Source organism: Podarcis raffonei, chromosome 12 (genome assembly GCF_027172205.1).
Source record: "Podarcis raffonei isolate rPodRaf1 chromosome 12, rPodRaf1.pri, whole genome shotgun sequence".
In the NCBI taxonomy this organism is placed as follows: Eukaryota; Metazoa; Chordata; class Lepidosauria; order Squamata; family Lacertidae; genus Podarcis; species Podarcis raffonei.
In genome coordinates, this window is record NC_070613.1 from 1,252,084 (window position 1) to 1,261,687 (window position 9,604).

The following is a 9,604-nucleotide window of genomic DNA, read 5'->3' on the forward strand; positions in this document are numbered from 1 at the left end:
TATTGTAGCTACATCGCGGCCTCTGATCCCGGCGGGGAGCCCTCTCCACGGATTTGCCTAATCCTTTGGAAGCCCCCTCCCCTCCCCGGCCCCCCTTTGTTCTGTCGGGGGTCCCGCGCCCCCCTCTCTCCCGTCCCCCGGGCTTTGTTCTCGATTTGGAGAGGCGGCGAGGCTCAGCTCCGGCTCCGGGAGAGGGAGGCTGTGTTCCGGCCCGCCGTGCGCCCCGGGAGCCTGGACGGCGGGGACGGGAAGGAAGGCGCTTTGGGGGGCGCAGGGCGCCGTCCCGTCGCCGCCTCTCCCAGCGGCCCGGCAGGTAGGGAGGGCGCGGAGGGGCGCCGGGCGCGGAGCTCGACGGGGCGGGATAAAAAGGCGGCGCCGGCTCGCAGCGCCTCCCCGAGCGCCCTTTGCCCTCCGAGCGGCGGAAGCGGAGGCTACGCGGCTGCGGCCGCCCAGCCTGGCCGGGGATGGCGGCGCTGGCGGGGCGCCAGGTACCGGCAGCCCTCGAGGCGAGGCGCCCGCGGCGTCCAGGGAGCGCGCCCGGCCCGGGAGGCGTTGCAGCGCCAGCTCTTGCCGCTGCTGGAGAGTCTCCGAGCCCCGGGGCGTCCAGGCGCGCTGGGGGATGCGGGAGCCGAGGGGGCGTCCGCGGGGGAAGGGAAGGGGAACCCCCTCCTCTGCAGCGGGGCCCGAGGGCCTTGATCCAGATGGGCCGTGGCGTCTGTTGGGGGGCAGCAGGGGTGCCAAATGGATTAAAATATTGGGGGTGACCAGGTAAGCCCCACTCCTGGACAGGTGGATTTCTTTGCCTAGGGAGTTACTGAGATTGAGGCCTGTCTGAGCTCTGGGCTCCTAATCTACGGGGAAAGCCGCTCTGCCCAGGCTCAGGAGCACCATTTCCTTTATCTTTGGCCGCTCTTGTTCACTGTTGCTTCCCTTACTCTGGGGCCAAAGCCCAGGCCTGAAAACAAGGCAGGGTCCAGAATCCAGTTACAAGGGAGGAGATTCTGACTAAACCTTTTGAAGGCCAGACCAGAAGGGGCTCCCTTGGAGGTGGTGGACTCCCCTTCCTGGGGGGCTTTTAAGCAGAGGTTGGGTGGCCATCCCTGCATGCTTGTGGAGATTCCTGCTTTGCAGTGGGTTGGTCTGGATGACCCTCCGGGTCCCTTCCACCTGTACAGTTCTTTGATCTACAGGGGTTGTGTCAAGAGGTTCCACAGCTCCCGGCCCTGTGTGTTCCAGGGGGTCCGTGAACCCCCCTCGTGTCACGCGATGGAAAGAGATTTCTCTAAGGAGTCAGGTCCCCCTTTTCTTTCTTTTTCTCAGCTTCCAGTGACCTTTGAGGACGTGGCCGTCTATTTCTCCCCAGAGGAGTGGCCCCTGCTGACGGACTGGCAGAGGGACCTCTATTACGATGTCATGCAGGGCAACTTTGAGCTGGTGGCTTCACTGGGTGAGCATCTTGGGGGCAAAGCATCTTCAGGGCCCCACAGCCAGCGTTAGAAACTCAGATACAGGTGAAACTCAGAAAATTAGGATATCATGGAAAAGTTCATTTATTTCCGTAATTCAACTTAAAAGGTGAAGCTAATATATGATATAGACTCATGACATGTAAAGCGAGATATGTCAAGCCTTTATTTGTTATAATTGTGATGATCATGGTGTACTGCTGATGAAAACCCCAAATTAACAATCTCAGAAAATTAGAATATTAAATTAAATCAGCAAAACAAGGATTGCAAATAGAGCAATATTGGACCTCTGAGAAGTAGAAGCATGCATATGTACTCAGTACTTGGTTTGGGCCCCTTTTGCATCAATTACTGCCTCAATGCGGCATGGCATGGAAGCTATCAGCCTGTGGCACTGCTGAGGTGTTACGGAAGACGAGGATGCTTCAATAGCAGCCTTCAGCTCTTCTGCATTGCTCGGTCTCATGTCTCTCATCTTTCTCTTGGCAATGCCCCATAGATTCTCTATGGGGTTCAGGTCAGGCGAGTTTGCTGGCCAATCAAGCACAGTAATCCCATGGGCACTGAACCAGGTTTTGGTACTTTTGGCAGTGTGGGCAGGTGCCAAAGTCCTGCTGGAAAATGAAGTCAGCATCCCCATAAAGCTCATCTGCGGAAGGAAGCATGAACTGCTCCAAAATCTCCTGGTAGACGGCTGTGTTGCCCTGGACTTAATGAAGCACAGTGGACCAACACCAGCTGATGACATGGCTCCCCAAATCAACACTTCACATTGGACATCCAGCATCTGGCATTGTGTGCCTCCCCATTCTTCCTCCAGACTCTGGGTCCTTGGTTTCCAGATGAGATGCAAAAGCTGCTCTCATCAGAAAAGAGATTTGGAGAAATCTATTATTATTATTATTATTATTATTATTATTATTATTATTCATTTAATTTTTATACCGCTTTATATTTGAAAGAAAAATAACCCCAAAGCGGTTTTACAACCCATTAAAACATTGAGCGTAAAACAAATTCACGCTTCGAGGAAATTATTTCCGATCCTTCTCTAAGAGACATTTTGCTTTCCCCATACAGTCATACCTTGGAAGCTGAACGGAATCCATTCTAGAAGTCTGTTTGACTTCCAAAATGTTTGGAAACCAAAGCGCCGCTTCCGATTGGCTGCAGGAGGAAGCTGCGTCGGATGTTCGGGTTCCAAAGAGCCTTCGCAAACCTGAACACTCACTTCTGGGTTTGTGATGTTCGGGAGCCAAAACGTTCGAGTCACAAGGCGTTCGGGATCCAAGGTACAACTGTATTTATTTACCTAAATTTATAAAGCTGCCCCATAGCAGGCACTCTAGAAAGCCAGGGTGGAGCAGTGGTTAGAGTGTCCGACGAGGACCTGGGTTTGAATCCCCACCGGGCCATGAAGCTCTCCCTGGGTGATGTTGGAGCCAACCACAGCCTCTTCACCTAGGGGTTAACTGTGGGGGTGGGGTGGGGGGTGGACTATGGGATATGAATGCAGACATGGGAAATGTTAATGCTCAGAGTAATGGAGGTACCTCAAACGTCATCAAGGCCAGCCCCATTGATGCGTAAGACCCACTGCTGCAGCCTGCCTGAGAAGAGACAATCAAAGCTTTGCCCAAAAGCCTCTAGCAAGGGAGACTCCGCCCCTTTTCCCAGGGATGGAAATGTGGAGATGCGTGTTTAAAAAGCAGCAGTCATGGATTTTGCAATTTACTGCATCCCAGTTGGGGCCTCTCCTCTTTTGGAATATTTTCCTGGTTGGGGTGATTTGTGATCTCTGCCTATTACCAGCGTGACAAATCTATTTATTTCTAGCTGTTGCATTTGTACCCCAACATTTTCTTCAAGGAGCTCCAGGTGCTGAACGTGGCTCTCCCACTGCTCTTCTTAAAACAAAAACAAAGGGGCCATACTCTGTTTTTATTTGCTGATTACATACATTCTATTGTTATTTTAAACAACGCTTAAACAACATAGAATAAAAATAAACATGAGAACATAAAAAAGAGGCAGGCATACTACATAACTATAAGATTCACAGTTTCAATTCTATAGAGTTTAATCTAATATATGGATATTATTATCCAAGTAGATATATATTTATTTTTAACCTTGCTGTATTTTGTATAAATATGCTCCAATGTGAGGTTGAGAGGGAGTAACTGGCCCAAGGTCACATTGAGCTTCATGGCTGAGTGGGAATTTGAATCCTGGTCTCTGTCTCCAGGGCCCCAGTCTGACACTCTAATCACTGCTCCACACCGGCTGCCTTACGAACAAGGAACATGGGAGGAAGTCCCTTACTGGCCAAAATGCAAACCCCTCATGCTCACTTGCCCATCTGCAAAATGGGAATAGCAGTGGCTTACTTCAGAGGAGCTGGGCGTTGAAGGAAATAACATCTGAAAAGAGTGAGATAAGTCAACGGCCTTGTAGCTATTGGAACTGAGATTCCCGCAAGAGGTTTTGGGGCCTGATGTTCAAAACAGATGTAAAGTGGTACTTTGGAACTCGGATGGAATCTGCTCCAGAAGTTCGTTCGACTTCCGAAAACATTCAGAAACCAAGGTGCAGCTTCCGATTGGCTGCAGGAAGCTCCTGCCCTGCCTCAGAGGCGAACGGAGGGCAGAGCGACTGGTTCTGTCCCCCTGGGGCACTGCAGGGCATCACAGCTATGATGTAGTGAGTGCAGCAGAATGGAAGGCAAGAGGAAGGGGGCTCCGAATTCTGGCCTCGCACAGGGTGCCCCTGGAATTTGAAAGACCCAAGCCTGCCCATGCCAGGAGCTCCTGCACCCCTCTGAAAGGCAGGGTCTCCTTTTGTCCGTTCTCCTGCTGCTAGCAAAGGCCGACTTTTCTTTCTTTGCTGTCTGTCTGCACACAGGAGCTGTTCCTCCCAGACCGGAGCTTCTGTCCCGGATTGAGCGAGGGGAAGAGCCCGGCATTGTGGGTCGCCCTGGGCAAGGGTGCAGAGACTCCCAGGGGAGTGCCAGTTCCGGTGAGTATAGAATCCTAGAATTGTGCGGCTAGAAGGGACCCCCGGGGTACCTGCAAAGAAGGAATATCAGCTGAAGAATTCCTGAGACAGATGTCCAACCAAGAGGGCCAGATTCAGAATTTAGAGGCCATAATAATGATAATTTATTTATACGCATCTGACTGGGTTGCTCCCACTACTCTGGGTGGCTCCCAACAAAATATTAAAAACACGATAAAGCATCAAACATTAAAAACTTCCCTAAGCAGGGCTGCCTTCAGATGTCTTCTAAAAGTCAGATAGTTGCTTATATCCTTGACATCTGATGTGAGGGTGTTCCACATGGTGGGCACCACCACCGAGAAGGCCCTCTGCCTGGTTCCCTGTAACCTCACTTCTCGCAGGGAGGGAACTGCCAGAAGGCCTTTGGAGCTGGACCTCAGTGTCCGGGCAGATCGTTGGGGGTGGAGACGCTCCTTCAGGTATACAGGACCGAGGCCGTTTAGGCCTTTCAAGGTCAGCACTAACACTTTGAATTGTGCTCAGAAACGTACTGGGAGCCAATGTAGGTCTTTCAGGACCAATGTTATTTGGTCTTGGTGGCCGCTCCCAGTCACCAGTCTAGCTGCCGCATTCTGGATTAGTTGTGGTTTCCGGGTCACCTTCAAAGGTAGCCCCACATAGAGCACATTGCAGTAGTCCAAGCAGGAAATAACCAGAGCATGCACCACTCTGGCGAGACAGTCTGCGGGCAGGGAGGGTCTCAGACAGCGTACCAGATAAGGCTGGTAGACAGCTGCCCTGGACACAGAATGGACCTGCGCCTCCATGTTCAGCTGTGAGTCCAAAATGACCCCCAGGCTGCGTACCTGGGAGCCCCCATACAGATCTCATTCAACTTAGAAATGATAATAAACTGTAAAATAAAACTGTATTTTTCGAAATGAAACAAAACCTACAATAGGATGAAAAACAATGTTTGTTTTGCTATACTTCCACCAGGGGTCGGCAACCTAAGGCCCAGGGGCCGGATGTGGCCCAATCGCCTTCTCAATCTGGCCTGTGGATGGTCTGGGAATCATCGTGTTTTTACATGAGTGGAATGTGTGCTTTTATTTAAAATGCATCGCTGTGGTGCATAGGAATTCCTTCATTATTTTTTTCCCCAAAATATAGTCTGGCCCCCCCAGAAGGTCTGAGGGACGGTGGACCGGCCCATGACTGAAAAAGGTTGCTGACTCCTGATCTACTTTATTTATATTTGGAAAAATATCTCTTCCTTTTTCTCATTGCTCAGATCCCGAAAACTAATCTTTGGTCACATACCTGCTTCTATACTTAGTAGAGATCTAGGCACCCGGCCTGCCCTGTGGCAGAATTGCTTCTGTTGGGATTTTTAATAGACTTCAAGTGAGAACGCTAACGCTCCACTGAGCAATTTGTGACCATTGATGTTAGAAATCTGGCAGTGGAAATTTTCCATGGTGCCTCCCTTTCCCCTGATGTCCTAAGCAGGTGCTCATTTTGGCAACCAACCTCTCTTTTAAAACCTTCCAATGAATCAGAGAATCGTTGCGCTGGAAAAGCAGCCGGAGTGCTGGGCTGGATGGGCCAATGTTCCACCCTCCAACCTTTCTCCAGGGAAAGAGGGACATTCCCTTCTGCGGCAGGAAGCCTTCTCCTGCGTTTGATCTTGTCACGCACCCAGGCGTCGTCCTGGACTCAGAGGCATCGTTCACCTTGAGCTAAGGACAACCTCACCTCCCTCGCAGGAGTGTTGTAAAGAAAACATGTGCGAGGGAAGGGATCATTTACAACACCTTCCACAGATCAATGGAATGAAGAAAAGCCCGTCAGGAAAATCATCATCATCATCAAAACACCGGGAATATTCAGGAACATACCAGAGAGTAAATCTTACTGAATTGGGATTGGGATTGCAGTGTAAGGATTGCCCGAGCATGTGGGCTCAGGGAGGGAAATAGAAACCAACAAGGATGCCCAGTCTTGACCCCATTACCTGGGAGTCAGCTCCATTAAAAACAGTGGGATTACTTCTGAGTAAACAGAGCAGTTCCAGAGGAATAAACACTCCCTGCGTTTCCTCAGAAGTGTCTGGCTGCGGAAGCAACGCAGTGAAAGAATTTAAAGTAGATTGGTGACCTTTTCCTTCAAAATTGTAGGGAGGGTTTCTTATGCCAACTTCACCCTTCATTCAGTGCAGGGCTTTTATTATTGGTATAAACAGAACTCTATTTTTGCACCCCCCACACCACTTTTAGAGCGGGTGGAAAAAGGAAAAATGGGACATTCTAGGATCAAATCAGAATCTGGGACAGCTTCTGTAATTCTGGGACTGTTCCTGGAAAACCAGGACACTTGGAGGGTATGGGGTGGCCTGATCCAGCAGGTTCTCCTTATGTAGGTTTTAAGTCTTCGACTCCATTCCCAGACTTGGGTTTTGCACCTTCTCCTTCTTCTTCCCGCAGGAGAGTCGAGCATGAGCTGGCAGGCGATGAAAGAGGAGCCGAGAGGGGAGTGGAACCCGCCTGCCTCCCCTCCCTGGTCCCTCTCGGGACCCCAGTTCCTTGCCCTCCAAGAGCTGTGTCCCACGTGGTGCCAGGTGGAGCTGACGAACATCCGGAGCCTTGCCCAAGAGGGGCCTCTGGAGACGGGCGCGCTGCAGGAGCCCCAGCTGCTGATCTGTGGCGACTGTGGGAGGAGCTTTGAGGACGGGGGCTCCCTGGCGGACCACCAGGCCACCCACGAGGAGCAGAAAGGCCCCTTCGCCTGCTCTTCCTGCGGGAAACTCTTCCTCTACCGCCTCAACCTCCTGACCCACAAGAAGCACCGGGCGAAGGCTCAGCTTGCCTGCGCCCCCTGCGGCCTCCACTTCTGCCTCAAGGGGGACCTCCTGCGCCACCGGGCCAGCCACGCGGCCAAGGAACTCTACCCTTGCGGCACTTGTGGCGAGGTCTTCCAGCGCAAGGCCCACCTGCTGGCCCACGAGGCAGTGGAGCATGCTGGAAGGGCAGGCTGCAACTGCCCCGAGTGCGGGGAGGCTGTGGGTGGGGAGGCGGAGCTCGCGCAGCACCTGGCGGCGCACCACGAGGAGCGCCGCCCCTTCGCCTGCGCCTTGTGCCCAGAGACCTTCAGCTGGAAGGAGGGCCTGCGGCTGCACCAGCGGGCGCACGCCCAGGAGGGGGGCCACCGCTGCCCAGACTGCGGGAAGAGCTTCAGCCGCCGCGGGAACCTCCTGACCCACCAGCGCCTGCACACCGGGGAGCTGCCCTTCCCCTGCTCCGAGTGCGGGCGGGCTTTCCCCACCAACGTCGCCCTTGTGGCTCACAGCAAGATGCACCTCCGGGGCAAGACTTTCGCCTGCCAGCAGTGCGGCGGCTGCTTCCGCTCGCGGGAGAAGCTCCTCCAGCACCAGAGCCACCACAACGGGCGGCTGGAGGAGGACGGGGTCAAGGAGGAGGGAGAGGCGTAATGCCCCAGTTCTGCCTGTAGGTGGAGCAAGTCAGACTCCTCCTCTCTCTCCATTATCTCGGACTCCTCATAAATCTGTTTTTCAAAAACGCACCTTGACTGGTTTGTTTTGTTTGTTGTCTCTGCCTCCCACCTTCTTCTTTAAAAAAAAATTCATTTTTTTCATTCATTACATACATCTCAAATTCTTAACATTTTCTATATAATCCTCCCTCCCTTCCAGGGCTTCCCCCAACATCCGCTTCTGGTTCATTTCTCTTTTCACCCACTTTGCTGTCTCCTAACAGAAAAAAATAATTAATAACAACATCAAGCCTAAAAACATAAAAATAGAAGTAAATGCACCATAATATTTCACTATCTTCTAAACATTTTCTAATACTAATAATGTAAATGTTTATTTAAATCCTGCCAGCAAGTCTTTTGACTTTCTTTGTTTCTGCAAATATGGTTCCCATTCTTTTTCACTGTTGTCTCTTTCTCTTCATCTGTCTGTCATTTTTGCCAAGTCTGTACAGTTCATCAACTTCTCTTGCCAGTGTTCTTTAGCTGGTACTTCTCCAGCCTTCCAATTTTGTGCAATCAACATTTTTGCTGATGTGGCGGCATTCGGCTTCCCGCCTTCTTGCCAAGCTCAGGGTTCTCCTCTGTGAAGTGGCTCAGGATGAGAGAAGGCAGGGACTGGCTGCCAAGGTCACGCCCAGGGAGCTCCATGGCCAAGTGGCCGGATTTGAACCCTGCCCAGGCTGACACCCTGGAGCACAGTATCACACCACCTTCCATGTTCACCTGAGGGCCTTGGGGGGCTGGGTGGGGGAAGGTGGGGCCCAGAGATGCAGGGAGCCTTGTGCCCACCAAACACCTCCAGGGGTGATTGCATTTCCTCTTTATGCACCCCAAGGTGTATTGCATCTTCACCCTTCCAAGGCCAGCGTTCTGGGCAGCTGTGGAGGGTTATTGCACATCTTCCATGGGGCTTCTTTGTGCCTTTTTGCTCCCTTGGGGAAAACGTGTGATATCACAGGGGAAACCTGTAACAAAAGAACCCACTGTTGCCTTCGCCAGCGCTTCCAATATTGGATAGCTTTAGCCTACTCAGGAATCAAAGGTTTTGTGTGTCTTTTGCAGGAAATGCATACTGTTTCTCATACATTTTGCGATCCCTTGGGAGCCAAGTGCCAAAGGGAAGACTTGGGCCAATTTTGTAGAAACTTAAGAGCTGGGACACCCAGGGTCATCTAGTCCAACCCCCTGTCATGCAGGACTCTCAAGCACAACATCCCTGACAGATGGCCATGGTTTTCTGACTCAAATCAGGAGAGAATGCTACCAAGAGCAGCTCAGCTACTGTCTGAAGAAGTGGGGATTATTGCTGTTATTATTTTCAAAGCCCCCCACCCATGTCTTGAAAAGTAAGCCCACCCCACCCAAACATTCTGAGATGCTTTCTAACCCAAGGAAAATTGATGAAGTCTTTAGGGCGGCATCGTCGCCTGACCTCCCCAAATGCTGAAACGAGCCTGGGCTGAACATTTCGGCTCTGCCCTGCGTTTCATATGAGTAGACCGCACAGTGTTTTTTTCTTCTCTGCTGCAACACAAAACTGAAAACTGAGAAGGCTTTCACCCTGCAAGGAGCCACTGATG

At 51.8% G+C, this 9,604-nt stretch overlaps 1 protein-coding gene across 3 annotated transcripts; it reads left to right on the top strand.

Annotated features, from left to right (window-relative positions):
- The first annotated feature begins 376 nt into the window (after window positions 1–376).
- On the top strand, window positions 377–7,992 carry LOC128424018 (oocyte zinc finger protein XlCOF6.1-like). 3 transcript variants are annotated; one of them, XM_053409785.1, is made up of 4 exons: window positions 377–488; window positions 1,321–1,447; window positions 4,374–4,487; window positions 6,956–7,992. In XM_053409785.1, exons 1-4 carry the CDS (start codon window positions 465–467, stop codon window positions 7,957–7,959), a joined length of 1,269 nt encoding a protein of 422 aa, XP_053265760.1. In that variant the 5' UTR covers window positions 377–464; the 3' UTR covers window positions 7,960–7,992. The 3 variants fall into 3 exon arrangements, with proteins under 3 accessions (XP_053265760.1, XP_053265759.1, XP_053265761.1); XM_053409784.1 differs by lacking the exon at window positions 377–488 and having other exon boundaries at window positions 778–1,447; XM_053409786.1 differs by lacking the exons at window positions 377–488; window positions 1,321–1,447 and adding an exon at window positions 2,556–2,761.
- Window positions 7,993–9,604: the final 1,612 nt, after the last annotated feature.

Excerpts from the sequence above, each read along its gene's own strand:
- LOC128424018 (XM_053409784.1), top strand. The coding sequence starts at position 1,105 with ATGCTTGTGGAGATTCCTGCTTTGCAGTGGGTTGGTCTGGATGACCCT. Across the intron at positions 1,448-4,373 it reads TGAGCTGGTGGCTTCACTGG|GAGCTGTTCCTCCCAGACCG; the intron begins GTGAGCATCTTG and ends GTCTGCACACAG. Across the intron at positions 4,488-6,955 it reads CCAGGGGAGTGCCAGTTCCG|GAGAGTCGAGCATGAGCTGG; the intron begins GTGAGTATAGAA and ends TTCTTCCCGCAG.